Source organism: Molothrus aeneus, chromosome 2, assembly GCF_037042795.1.
Source record: "Molothrus aeneus isolate 106 chromosome 2, BPBGC_Maene_1.0, whole genome shotgun sequence".
NCBI lineage: Eukaryota > Metazoa > Chordata > Aves > Passeriformes > Icteridae > Molothrus > Molothrus aeneus.
The window spans coordinates 42,272,388-42,286,973 of NC_089647.1; the positions used below are offsets into that span (position 1 = coordinate 42,272,388).

At 37.2% G+C, this 14,586-nt stretch overlaps 1 protein-coding gene across 1 annotated transcript in view; it reads right to left on the reverse strand.

Annotated features, from left to right (window-relative positions):
• Window positions 1-4,003: 4,003 nt before the first annotated feature.
• CWF19L2 (CWF19 like cell cycle control factor 2) overlaps window positions 4,004-14,586 on the reverse strand; it is a 61,176-nt gene continuing 50,593 nt past the window's right edge. Inside the window, exons 14-18 of the mRNA XM_066544762.1 lie at window positions 13,113-13,229; window positions 8,832-8,987; window positions 7,410-7,490; window positions 5,447-5,548; window positions 4,004-4,569 (exon numbers count right to left, since the gene is read on the reverse strand). Coding sequence (XP_066400859.1) covers window positions 4,429-4,569; window positions 5,447-5,548; window positions 7,410-7,490; window positions 8,832-8,987; window positions 13,113-13,229 — 597 coding nt within the window. The 3' untranslated portion in view covers window positions 4,004-4,428. The remainder of the gene's footprint in view (window positions 4,570-5,446; window positions 5,549-7,409; window positions 7,491-8,831; window positions 8,988-13,112; window positions 13,230-14,586) is intronic.

Below are 14,586 nucleotides of genomic sequence, written 5' to 3' on the forward strand. Positions count from 1 at the left end.
GGTGTACAGCCCAGTGTAGCTCGAGTGAAATCCCGTGAAGCCTCAGCACTCGTTCCCTAAATGTAATCAGTACATATCCATCCCAACACACAGTTACACAGAGACCTGGAGTGCTGGTGTATAACAAACAGGTGTATAAAAGCCATACCAGGCTTTGCACCTTTTCCACTACATAACACTAACAAATCCTCACTGTCAGCCATGGGAAAGAGTGATTCAGGCAAAGACCCAGTATTGTAGTACAGATGGGTCAGTCTTAGTGGCTAAGAGGCTGACCCAGCCATTCCTAGCAAGCTCTTACTAAGTCTTAGCAAGTGTTGCTAAGATGAGTTACCTAATGGAAGAGCAGCTTGGATAAGAAAATGAAAATCTAAGTCATGCAATGGCAGCCAAGAAAGAAGATCAAGGAACTGAAAGATCATAATGTTACCATTTCTGATTGAATTTGCCCATGTTAACTCCAAACTAAAAGCCTACATACCCAGTTCCACCTGGAGATGCCACAATCCATAAAGCCATTATGACTGTTCGTTGTTGTCTTTCATCTCACTGGCCTCCTGAACTGTGGTCAAACATTCAAAGAGTTGTTCTACACTAAAAGGGAGAATATGGGAAGAGTTGGAAGAGCTATAATGCTTTCAAACAACTACAAAGCCCACAGCTGAAACTGGCTATAAAACCTTCTAGAGACATAAGAGATTACTTGGCATTCCCAAATGAAGCCCTGCAACCTGTGACAACAGGCAAGGGGAAGCTGTACAGTGGCAACTGTGTATTTATGCCCCATTAAATATTTATCAGCTGTTCGCTGCTCATATCCTGTCTTACAATGCTGTTCCAAAACATTATCACATAAAATATCAGAACCAAGTAACATCTTAAAACCATAGAAGAAAGAGCTGGAACAGACTTGGAAAAGTCTGGTCATCTTGTCTGGTCTCAAAACCAAACTGTATCTATCTTTCATTCCAGATTTGCCGGTGACCAATAGTTGTGCATCAATGGCCAGAAATTACAAACCAGAAACTCTTGAATAAAAACATTACCTCAACAATAGTGGCCCAAGAAGAAAACTTTCAACTTTATTCTAAAATGTTAATTGTGCTTGTGGGTTTTTGCTAGATTTGTTTTTACTGCACGTATGCTCTAGGGTACTTGCTTTACAAAAGCTAAAAATTTAAAAAGAATTAATTGATGCATTTTCAGTTCAAATACAGAACTTAAAAGTTGGCTCACCAGAGCAATTTCAGGCTGCCTACTGCCCTCACACCACACGTACAGAGGCACATGCTTGAGCACTTTTACAACTACCCACACATTATGAGCTCAGACTGCTTTCTCTAACAAAACCAATGTGTGAGATGTGCCTCTGTGTAGTGTTTGGGTCACACCCAGGAGCAAGGGAGGGTTAAGATGCTTGTAGGTAAAGATGCTTTTTACTCTAGTATCTAGTCCTAGTTTACCCAGGATATTAAAGATCCAGTTTACAAAACAGCTACACTTAAAGCAAGAGTATAGCAGCCTGTGTTTCCATGACTTTTCATCTGTAGTCACTTAGAAAAACATACTTTAATGATAAAATGACAAATGCAGAAAACAGGAAATGCTGAAAAAATTTCAACCTAAGAAAGAACTCTCAGGGGATCCAGCAAAAGTTTTCTTCTTTCATGAGATTTCAAGAGATTGGTGAACACCATGAGAATTACTATACATTTTAACACATTTTCCTTTCAGAAGAGTAGCAGCACCTATTACACAATCTTCTTGTAAAACAGGGCAAGACATGGATACAATCCAACACCTGTTAAATCACACACGTAGATTCACTTGAAGAAAGAAAATCCTTCTCTTCCTTGGTCACACAAAAGAGTACATAGAAGCACATTTATAACAACATAAGAAATCGAGCTTCCACTCCCTGCTTTCCCTAAAGACACCTGAATTAATATTTCTATCTCTTACTGCTAAAGAACTTAGTTATTGGGTATCCTTCCAGATGAAAGAGGTCTATTTAAAATTTTTTAGTATTTATAAGAATAAGGACTGAAGTCTAAGCACACCATGGCTTCCAAAAGTGCCCTAACAAGCTGTTTACTGTCACAGCCTCATGAATATTTAGAAATACTTATGAGGAGGAACAGCTTAACCAGAAAATACACTTTTCTGGTCTGTGACCAATTACAACAGGATACTCTTCTCAGCATATGTGGTAAACACAGTCTCCCATTTTGAAAACATCTAAAAGGGTAAGAAACATTTTCCTGTATCACTAGCTTGAGTTACTCTTAGCCCATATTTCAGAGTCCTTTCCAAACAATACCAGTAGTTTTGTAGTTTTGCTGAAAGCAGAATAATAAAATATGCATGGACCATGAGTCAGAGGACTTTTTTACACACAAGTTGGATATTCTTTGTGAAACACAGAACTTCCCTTGAGGAACACAAATTCTGAGAGAAGTGATGTAAGAAGAATTCCATTTCCAGTACAGCATTGGATAAAGACTTTTCCACAGCCTTAAAAGACAGTCACCTCTGCTGCTTCCAGCTAGCATCCCAGGAGGCAGATGAGACTGGAGGCTACATATGCTTTCAGAGAAAGCAATTTTTAGTCATGCTTTATACCACCAAAGACTGTGCTTTAGCTAAATTTGGTTCAGCATTGCTACATTCCAAGCAACTACTAGCAGCTACTATTTCATATCCTATTTGCTAAGCAATCTTCCCAATAGTCTACGGAAAACAGAAGAACTTTCCCTTTATCCACAGCTTGCTGGTGAACAGTGTAAATCAGACATTAGATCACTACAATCATCATCAAAGCTTACTTTTAAGTTACTTCTCTTGCAGTGGCACCAATTGACAAAGATCCTACAGAAAATTCACAACACAGCAGATTCCTATCTCTACCAGACTTACTTGCCAAAATGTGGCAGTGGGGCAAGAACAGGGAAAGCACCAGATCTTCAGCAAAGCTGCCAAAGACCACCAAGGGACTATAAATAAACACTTATTCAACCCTGTAATATTTAGTATCCATTTCTTAATCTGAGCAGTTCACAAGAGTTAACAGAGCTGTACAGAGCAATAGTTCAGAAGGAAAAGAACAGGAAGCACATTGAGACACTTACACAAAGCCTTAACCTCTCCTATGCCAAGGGCCTTCCACCTTCCACTGTTTGCAGCCTTTCCCCGGAGCACTGCAGCCTCCTGTTCACAAGTCTGCATCCCTTCCCTTGTGCTGCTGTAATGTTTCTATCCATGTCCTTCTGTCCTTGTCTCCTGTTCTCCTTGTTCTCCCAGCTCCCTACCTGCAAAGTCCAAGCCTGCTATGTTAGGGTTTCCATAGGAAGTGGTGGACACTGATGCAAGAATCATCCTTTCCCCACCTCACACTTCCCTACCCTCATTTCATATCTTTCACACAAAAGAAAAAAACAAAATCTAAAAAAATAAATGGTGGAAGTGGTCCTTGAAGCAGCATGCAGGCATTTCCTAGTGACATCCATGCTTAACAATCAATTAACATGCAACTCTTGCCTCTGGTCACAGCATGCTTCAACCAGCTCTAACAGCATCACAAGCAGGGATTTTGAGCTGGTTGTGATGAAAACTATTAGGACAAAGTATTACCAAATACCACCTGTGGCATGAGAGGGGACACCCAGGGGAGAAGAGTCACCTGGGGAGATCCCTGTGATGATTTTCTTCTTTGCTGGCCATCAGAGAGCATTTTCACTTGAGATTCTTCTTTCACTATTACCAAAAGTAACTGTAACTATTAAAGCTGTCATTTGCCATCAATTATGGACTGTCCCATTATCCTTTGTGCTTCAAAAACATTACTTCATATTGAAAGAAAGTACGAAAAATTGCATTCATTCTTGTGCGGGGGGGCAACAGCAGGTTTATCAATCACATTCTTTGTGAATGTTTGTGTTACTGCAATAACCTCAATTTAAAGACCACAAGGACACAAAATCAGAAGACTATTTTCTGGACAATCTCCTTCTGTAACAATGTATTTGTATTAATCAAAATGTTCTTAAAATGTATACCATTTTTGACAAAAGTTCACCATGATAATTAAGCACTGGCTTAATAGAATATAAAAAATATCAGTTGTCTCAAAGATTATAAAAACTCCAAAAGCAAAAGTTACATTTTTAAGAACTCAAATGGCCAAATGGATATTATCCTTCTGGCTCAGCTGAAAAAGGAAAAACTAAACTCACTGGACAAATCTGGTTTTTCAGGCTTGCAGGTACATGTAATCCAGTGTCCAAAACAGAAACAGACTGTCAGGAATTAACCAGTATCCTATATTTTAAAATATATTAGCCACACATAACACATTGGTGTTATTCCTAACATTTGAAGTATCCTTTAGTGTAATTCATGGCTTATATAGTCCTTGACTCCAGGCTGTTCTCATTCTTTCTTTTTGGTGAAGTCATATGGTTTCCACCACTGTGCAAACTGCAACACCTTCTTCCGCTGCTCCTCAAAGTTCTGTCTGATTCCTTTTCTCCAGAGCCGTGGTTCCAAGTCCAGCATGCCGCCAATAATTTCCTTTGCAAGTAAAAGTAAGATAGATAATGATAAATGCAAAATTACCATACTACTTAACACTATCTTATCACAGAATGTAGAAATATGTATTTTCAAATTATGAGATTGTCCATTTTCTTCAAGTGCTAATTAAAACTTGAAATTCTGAAAAATATACCCATTTAAACATAGAACTGCAGTTCTTAATGGTTGCCTCAGCAAAATTCTTGTAAGCACAGCACATTGATGTACTGCTTAAATATCCTAACACTGCAAGCCTGTTAATGCATTAGTGCATTTGTGATTAAGGTAAGTTCAGAGAAAGAAAGCTGCTCACTTTGCTGTTTCTAGTGTTATATTTCTCCCCCAATTTCTCCCATGTTTTTGCAACACCAACTCTTTAAAAAAAATGTTTTCTGTGACATCGTAAAGACAGGAAGAGTTTATTACAGCTCTCCCTGTATATACATTTTACACTATACATACCATGAGTAGCAATTAACCACACGAGGATTTTAGTAGTTGTCTGTATGTGTATGCACAGTAATTTATACAAGCAGGTGCCAGTGCACCTATGTATCAATACTATGGCCATGAAAATTCTCAAGTAGATGTAAGTATCTTCCATGTATAAGATTATATACTCATAATTTCAAATATCAGCAGTTCAGATCAAATTAAAAGAAACACCAGTTTATAATCACAATCTCAGTATCAGCTAGTGAAAAAATCAACTACTTCATTAAAGCAGCCAAGTTACAATGACTCATCAAGAAAAGACAGACAATAAACTCAGATAGGAACACCAAAGTAACTGCTCTGGCAGCATCGTGGTTTAATTACTTAAATTTTCCAAAACAGACTATAATTGGTAAATTAATCTTTTACATAACAATACCTTTCCAAAGTAATGAGGGAAATTGTGTTGATCTTCAATCACATGAGCAAATCCTCCCTGAAGGCCAAAGTCCACAGAAAAGTACGGCAACCCTTTAGGAACCTACACAAGCAAAACCACATTTTCAGATGTTTAACAAACATTGCTGGCATTTAGTCAACCTCCCCACAGAAGAATGAACTTGAACTTGGTTTTGCAGTTTTATAGTATCACATTTTATTTTAAACTACCTCTCAAACCAACTACATGTAGGATAAAATTGCAACAGAGAAACAGTAAAGCAAACAGGTGAGGGAAAAGAACAATTTACAGCAACTGGACAAAAAGACACTGAAGAGAGGATGACTGCATGGCAGAACCTCCAAAGGCCACAGCTGGAATAGCAGGTAAGAGATGGGGACACCAGGCAGCAGTGTTCACAGTGGGCAAATGACTCCCTGACTCCACATCTATGAATTACATAAGTTTAAAAGAAATTTTAAGATAACTAGCAAGCTGCATTTATTAAAGATGTTGACTTTGGTCAACATTCCTATGGTAACAGGAAATATTTACCCAGTAAAAAAACTGACTCAGGGGAAGGAGAAACACCTTTTTGGACAATAGATTACCAGAAACCCCCTCTATGTGAATGGACAGATATTATCCTTAGCTTGCCAAATCAGACAATAATTCTGTCAGCCTGCAGGAGAGATGCTAGATATCTGCCACAACAAAGACCCTCCAGTCTAACAGAAGTGGATCCATTTGTTGCTACAGTACTGCAAATAATTTCTGCTGTTTTACTGCAACAAGTTATTTTTCACTTCTTTAATTGCTGAGGACATTTCTGTACTGGTAAGATTTACAAAGCCTCCAATTCATAAGCATTTCCTCTGCTACAGTCCAAATAACCATACAACTTTCAGGAGTGTTCAATCTATTGCTTGAAATACTGACTCTAAAAATAATTAAGACTTTATACAGAGGAGCAATGTAGCATAGCAAGAAACATTTAACACTTTAAATGGACTTTAAAAAAATCATTAAATAAGGAAAAATGGGTTGGCAGGTGATACCTTAAAGAAAAGGTCAGCTTTGTCTTATTTCTCACAATTTCTACGCACAATCCACCCACTAGGTGATGTCTTAGCCAAGTCTGACCTTCTAGTCAGGTACCACCATCTCCCAATACAACTCCCCAAATTCCCAAACCTCAGGTCAGTCTCTAAGCCACACTGTCCGATATTCCTGAAGCCTACAGACATTCTTACCCAACAATGTTAAAATCACACAACTGTGTAACAATTTATGTTCAGCTACATTGTATTACTGTAAAGAACTGTCCTGACTTATTCTGAAAACTGGCCTACCTTCAATAAATATATAATAGTCACAAAAATGTATGGCTATATAACACACATCTTCCAGCTCAATATTAAAATGACAGAACAATCTTTGAACCTAACCAATCCAGCATTATTCCTTTAAGATTTGTTTATATAAAGATGGTTCATCTCAGTATCCAGGAGACAGAGAGGGTACTGTTCCCTTGTTGTACAAAAAAAAAAGATTCATAATGCTATTTATATTTTCATTTCATAAACTTAGCAACACAAACAGCTGTTCTAGGTTAATGAAAAGGACAAATCATATTTGTTCCAGGAAAGTAATTTGCAAATCTTTGATCTACCTTGATTCTTAAAGTTAATCAAGAAAATTATGCCAGTACATGTCCTCAAAGTGTCAGCTTTGTTCTGAACTAATGCTGGCAGCTTAGTCCACCAATTGTTGAAATAAATAGGAATATTTTCCCTAATGTCAGTTAAGAGTGCAGACTAGTAATTCTCCTCATACCTATTCCATCCTCTAATGCACTAATCTAATTGTGTTCCCTTTCTTCTCTCTTTGAAACAGTTAATAATGGAAAAATGTTAGAAGAATTTGATGATAAATTCAGGATACAAAACACTTCATTACTTACAGATTTCCGAATGTCTTTTGAAGAGAGATCAATTAACTTCTTGTTCATGGACCACTCTTCATCAGACTCCATTATAGCTTTCTGTAAAATTATTTTATCTAAAGGTGAAAACATTCCTTCATACAGCAAATAAAGAACTAACTGTAGTGAAATACATCGTAGCAGTGCAAGCAACAATAACTTCTTAACAAAGTAACTTTATTTTTGGTAACCTGTCTCATTTCCACAAGCTACTTTATAAAGACATCATATAGTATTTCAGACCCACCCAATTCAGATCCTCTGTTTCTTTTTTAAGTTTTGCTTGACACAAGTTTCAAATAAAAGGTCACATTCTCTTTTTACTCACCCCATACAAAACGTATTATGAATTCATTACACTAAATTAGCCTTTTTTCTATTTTAAACACCAAGAGAAGAATTCAGCTTAGAAGGATTATTGCCCTTAAAAACTCAAAGCTGATTCTGTATTCCCCATAGCATGGAATTGGGTATATTGTAGGGTAGGTACCTTTAAATTTCATTTGCAACGCAAATGAAATTCATTTGCAATTTTAATGGTAGATACTTCCAAAATAAATGACATTGCATTAAATCTTGTTCTTTCTCTTTCCTTGAGTGTTCAAAGAAAACACAAGTTTTACCAGCACCTGAAGCAGAGCAGTCAGATCTGACAGGTGGAGGATTTCAAATGTGGTAAAAGTTAGTGTGTTGTTGTTCACCATACTCCTGCCTCACTTCATCAAAACTTAATCACATTATTTCCAGAAAGCATAAATAGTATTTCAAAAATCAAATAAAAATAATTTACTTATAAAAGGCAAATAATGAGTCAGTTGCTGAAAGCTGAAAGGACTCAGCTCCAGGCAGAAGCCTCAATGAACCTTTTCTTAAAAGGTCAGGGTAAAGAGACCAGAAAAGCTGTAGAAGAAATATCTATCCTGCTATAGAACATTCATCAGAGGCCTAAGACACATTGGGCTTACTGAAATAAAATGGGGAGGAAACAATATCTACATTGGTATTTCTTAAAATAGGTAACATTATTTTCTCATTTAATGCTTGCCAAGGCACAAATATTGTGTTTTAAGTTTATAGTACAAGACTCAAGTAAGAAGTACTGCAATCCTTAAAGCACTTCAAGAGGCTACAATTCTCTCATCTTCCTCTAGAATTTCAGTGCAGTCAGACTTGGGACAAATGTTCAGTGAAAAACAGCTCTTCCACTGACTACTTGAAAAACTGGATTATTTCACACTGCTTATTTTAAGATCAAGGAATATTAGCAAAGAATGGACCAGAAGAAGGATCTAAGAATATATATTTTCAAAAACAGCACTTGAATATAATTTTTTCCCCCAGAAATAGATGAATTATGATATATTCATTCAAATTACTTCATAAAAAAACATTTTTATGTACCTTGAAGTAGATTGGAGCCATATCTCCTACTTCTTTTGGAAGAGGAATGCATTCATATACCATATGATACCTCTTCTTCATACTTATGTTTGTTTCTAGGAACACACAGTCCAAGTCTTTAGCTTCAAACATTTTCACCAATGCATTTCGGAACATCTGTTTAAAGGAAAAAAAAATGTGTTATTTAAACTGACTTTGCAGAACTTTTAGATATAATGTACTATTTCACTAGCTTATTATATTTGTAATAAACTAACAATAAAATGGAAAACAGTAGCAATCATACTAGGAAAATTATTTATTCTTTATTATTTATGAATTTAAGATTAACTGTATTTCCTATGATAAAAACATAGGAAGTCTAGGAAACTATTTTGAAACACACAATATAATTAGCACAATAAACTTAAGTTTTAATATATACCACATATTTTTACAGCTGAAATTGAAACTATGTTGAACTTCTTAACTGTAGTGCTCCATAAAACAACATGGCTTTAGCAAGTCCCAAGCTTGCAATTCCTAAGAAGGTAATGACCTGGCTTTTACTGACTATAGTTACAATTACCCTTTTACTACTCCTTCCAATTATACAGTTCAACAAAAAAAAATTAAAAAATGAAAGTATTTTCACTAGGCATGCTTGATCTTTAAGTAAAACACTAATAATTGCCTCAAAAAATAAATCCACCATCTTCATTGTTTGAAAGCAAACCAAATGTAATACTCAGTATATGTGGCCTCAAGCTACATTTACCAGTTCCCTGTCAGAGGGAGGAGGTGCTGCACCTACTCAAAGTGTATTTCAGGTAACAATTCTGATAGCTTCAGTGTCAGGGTACTGCACACAGCCAAGAGGCCCTGCAGGGGCTAGACCCTACCTGCTGGGGCTCTGGCTGCCTATGTAGGTGGGAAGCTCTGATACACTTCAGTTGTGAACTGGATCAGGTCTAGCAGAAAGGGATGGGGTATTAAAGAGTGGTGAGAACTGTGGACCTGGCCCCCTATCATTCAGGAGCTGCAATTAAGTCCAGGCTGTCTCTTTGGGTTCTTCTGAGCTGTTTCAGGAATGTCTGTGCCCAGCCAGCTACCTGGCAGCTCTTGGCCCTAACTTCGTCTCAGAGCTAAGTCCTCACTGTTAACCTGCGTGGCCATCACAGGGCTATGGATGACCTTGCCTACTAGCACAGGAACACGCCTGGCCTGGTACCATGGGAGCGTGTCCTGTCATGAGATGACCTCCCCCACATGCCTTGCCCATTACCTTGAGCCCCTGACTTGGTTCCTGCAGAGCAGCTGGCTCTGGCTGCTCCCTGGCTCCTGACAGTTGGCATTTGCATCCAAGATATGCAAAAGCATCATTCTATAGCTTACAATGTTCAGATGCTGAACACATTATCAAGAAAAAGGGATGATTTCTAAGAGTCATTCAAACTCATTTTCAAGTGCAAAAAAGATCTAACTTTCTGATAGAGTGAGTGTTTCTGAAAGTTTCTCAAGATCTTGAAAAATGCTTTTTAAAAATGAAGATTTTTGTCTAACGAGTGCTTTTATACCATTTCCAAGTGTAAGCCAAGAAATCACTGAAACTGTAGGAGCCTCACAGATCAAGGTATCATAGCCCTAAGACTCACATAATTCATAGGTAGTCCATTTTGCACTGGTATTTTTTCCCAATTAACAATGCTCAGAAGTAGAAACAGCACCATTAAAAGGCAAATCCCATTCAAAGGTTTAAGATTCCCTATCTTAATGTAAATGGAGAGTGATGAATCAAACATACATAAACAAATACACATCAGCAACATCATAATTTACTGTAAAAATAAAGTACTGAGGTAAAAAAGAAGGAAAACAAATCATTACCAGGTTTTTAATGCAACAGGACTAGAAACTGAACTCTTCATCCTTTTGCCATTTTGTTCAGTATAAATCAAACTAAAAGTCTAAGAAACATGGCCAATATATATCTAAACTCGGCATTTAAGCTCTTCAAAGCAGGTCCTTGTGCCCTGAATTTTTCCTCACTAATGAGCTTCTCCAGGCTGTGACAGGAAAATGCTGCCATCATTCCCCTAAAGCAACTGATGAATTACAGCCGGAAGACACTGCCCAGTGTGCCATGACTGATACGGGCCTCTACAGCACAGAGTGACAGGCTACTCTGGATTAACAACTTTTTGTCTTCTCCTTGTCATTCCAGCCACCAGAACTCTACTTCAGAAACACACTGAAGCAAGCAATGTGGTGAGACACCAAAGGCTGAGAAAGATTATGACTTACAGCTGCTACCCTGCAGTGTTAACTGAAATGCAAAATCCACCAAAAAGCCTCGAATATCAGCAGATGTTAGCTAACTTTACCCAGCTGGATTTTCTTATTTTTAAATACAGTGGACTTTTCCTCCAAATTCTGAGCAGCCCAAAGCATCAAGAATAATTAGCAGTGGAAAGGAGAGAACCATTCATAAGGGGAAATAAGAAGGATTGGCTTATGCTTGGGTGCACACAACATTAATACATGCAACAGTTCAGTCAACACAGAATGTGTAAAGATTTGTATCTTTTCATATTAAAAATATTCCATGCATATTTGCTTTGGCAAGTGAGCACATCGGTGTCTAAACTACACAATACATTAAATTCAAGAGCTTGAAGGCATACAGCATAAAGGAACTCTTTGCTTTACTCCAATATATCCTAAAAAAAAACCCAGCAGAAATAGTTAGCTAAAACACATACTTCACACAACCTTTTGTGAATACTTAATTTTTTTCCCTTCAACAGTAATAAAAAATATATCTCTTGCATCAGAAAGTTACTTAAGCCATTGACTGCCTGCTTATACTTTTGCTGACGTTTTCCAGACTCCTTCTTCTGTATTACATATATGTTGGGGGGGAAAAAATAATTATGTATCCATCACTTTCCAAAATACTTTGCTGCAAAGAAATATCTCAGAATATCTATATTCTCTCTATGAATATATTCACAGGATCAAAGGATAATGGTTTTATCAACTAGATGCCTTTTCTAACAAGTAAAACACTAGTGTTGAATACAGGGACTGCATTTGCTTATCTTTTCATTATCCTATTTTCTTTCTCATACAATTTAAAAAATCATAATTGTTTAGTTAAGAGCTTGGGGTAAACAGAAGATCGAGGATAAACATATTTATCACTTTTCCACATGCTCTTTTGTTCCTCCTGATTCCTACTTGTTGCACTTATTTGTTTCTTATCCAACTTTCTTAGGCATTTCTGTCATATGCAAGAGAACTCCATTTCTTTCTGGCTGGAAGGGAGCATAATTTACTATATGAAACAACATCAGACATGAGAATCAATGTGGGGGCAAATTTGAAAAGTCAGAGAATTCATCTGCCAGACTTGAGGCAAGACCAACATTATTTAAATTATTACAAACTTATAAATTATCCTGGTTTTAAGTCTCTAAATCTCGCAACTACAACAATGAAACCTTTCTCTAGTCTGATATACTCTCCAATATTTCAATATAAGAGGTGGCAAATTGTTTTCCCCTTGTAATAATCCTGATGCCAGAATAGGGGATTGACAAACATAGTCAATCTCTTAGGCAGAAGCTTGTTACATCCCTCCCTTGATTTACCATCTCCAAAGAAAACAGAACTCAAAATGTCTTCATAAGAGACTTGGAAAGCACAGCCCATCATGCTTGGTGCTTTATTTTAATAATTCTTTTCAAAAAAGACAGAAAGCTGGATTTGAACAAGGATCTCATTGATTTTAAGAGTAAGGTATTTCTCTCTTAATTAATATCCACGCAAAAACAGATTAAAAACTGAAGATATGTAAACAACATATTTGTTTTTAATTTTAAGTGATCTGTCTCCTCTGACAATTCTTTCCTTTTCCTTGGCACTCCCAAGAAAATCCTATGAAGCCAGTTATTCTATTTTCTGTAAGGGATCAGCTGTACCTTCTTCATTTCCAATAGACATTCCTCTGACATGGTTTCAAAGATCTCCAAGGATGCACATTCTGCAGCATTCCAGGAAACTTCTCCTAGTGCTCATAAATGGAAAATTTGCTTCAGTATTTACCCTGCCTCTCTTTCCTGTAAATATTTGACCACTAATTTTCATCCACAATGTCAGAAGGTTTTGCCCCTTAGTGGAATCAGAACAGAGCTGCCAGACTGCAAATTATGAAAATACGTACTTATGACAAGGATGTTATTATCCACAACAAAATTATTTTACAAAAGGGTTAGAACAGGAGACAGTTTCTGAGCAGACCTGGATTTCTTCCCAGATGTCTTCATCCAAAAGAGTGGCTGCAGTATGGTGCTGTAGAGGGGCTATCAGGCAGTGACCTTCAGTAAGGGACTGGATGCTTGGTAGAGACAAGTATACCTAAGAAAAGCAAACAAAAACTCATGTGCCCAGTTTTCCAGCATTAAAAACCTTCCCATTGCTGAGGCTAAGAAATTCATCATTTGCTAAATTCAAAACAACAGAAGCCATTAGCTACTAACTACAGAAAGGTATTAGCAATTTTAGTACTTTTTAAAAGGGCCCATTATCTACCAGCAAATCAAACAAACCAGTATCCTGAGAGCAGTTCCACCAGCAAGGCAGTATTTTCACCCTTATAAACCAACTGGTATCATAGCTGCTATGAAATCACACTGTTTTGTGCACTCTGGTATTTTTAATATAGATATATGGCTTTATGCATTTTAAACAATATGTAAATATATATATAGATATATAATGCGTACTCTGTATCATGGTTTAACCTGGCAGGCAGCTAGACATCACACAGTTGTTCACTCACTCCCTGCTCCCAGTGGGATAGGGGGAGAGAATCAAGAAAAAAAGTAGAATTTGTGGGTTGAGATAAAGAGAGTTTAAAAGGACAGGAAATTAAATAACGATGATGATAATAACAACAACGTACAAACCAAGTGATGCACATTGCAATTGCTCACCACCCACCAACTGCTGCCCAGCCACTTCCCAAGAACTGGCCCCCGGCCAACTTTCCCCTGAGTTTATCCACTGAGCACGATGTCATATGGTCTGGAATATTCCTAAGGTCAGTTAAGGTCAGCTGTCCTGGCCATGTCCCCTCTCTATTCCTTGTGCCCTCCCCACCTTCCCACTGGCAGGGCAGTACGAGAAGCAGAAGAGTCCCTGAGCACTACTTATCAACAACTAAAAACATCAGTGTCTTATTAACATTACACTCATCCTAAATCCAAAACACAGCACTGTATCAGCTGTGTACCTCTCAGCTGTCTAACTCTGTGTACCTGTACCAGCTGTGCAGCTCTTTACCTATAAAGAGCTTCAGATCAAATGAAAACATCACTGATAAATGAAAACTGTAGTAAAAAAACTACAAAAAAGGCTATATTGAAGTATTTCAGATGTTATAAATCCAAATATTTATGCAACTCTTAAAAGCATTAACAGAACCAGAAAGGTTTCCAAACCAAACTTCTGTCTATTTCAAAGGATTCTAAGCTTAAAAATTGAATTCTCCACCTAGTTTTCTTTGATATCAAGACACAGTTCTTCACCAGTTCAAATTTCCTCCAGTGAAGTGTGATTTAATCATCCACAAATCCACCGACAGTCTAATCTCTGCACTGAGATCTTTCATTATTACTCTTGTCTTCTACAAATGTGAAGTCCTGACATCAAAGATTAGCTTTAAAATTCAGACAGATTTATATCTTTTTCCTCCTCACCCATGAAGTTGTGG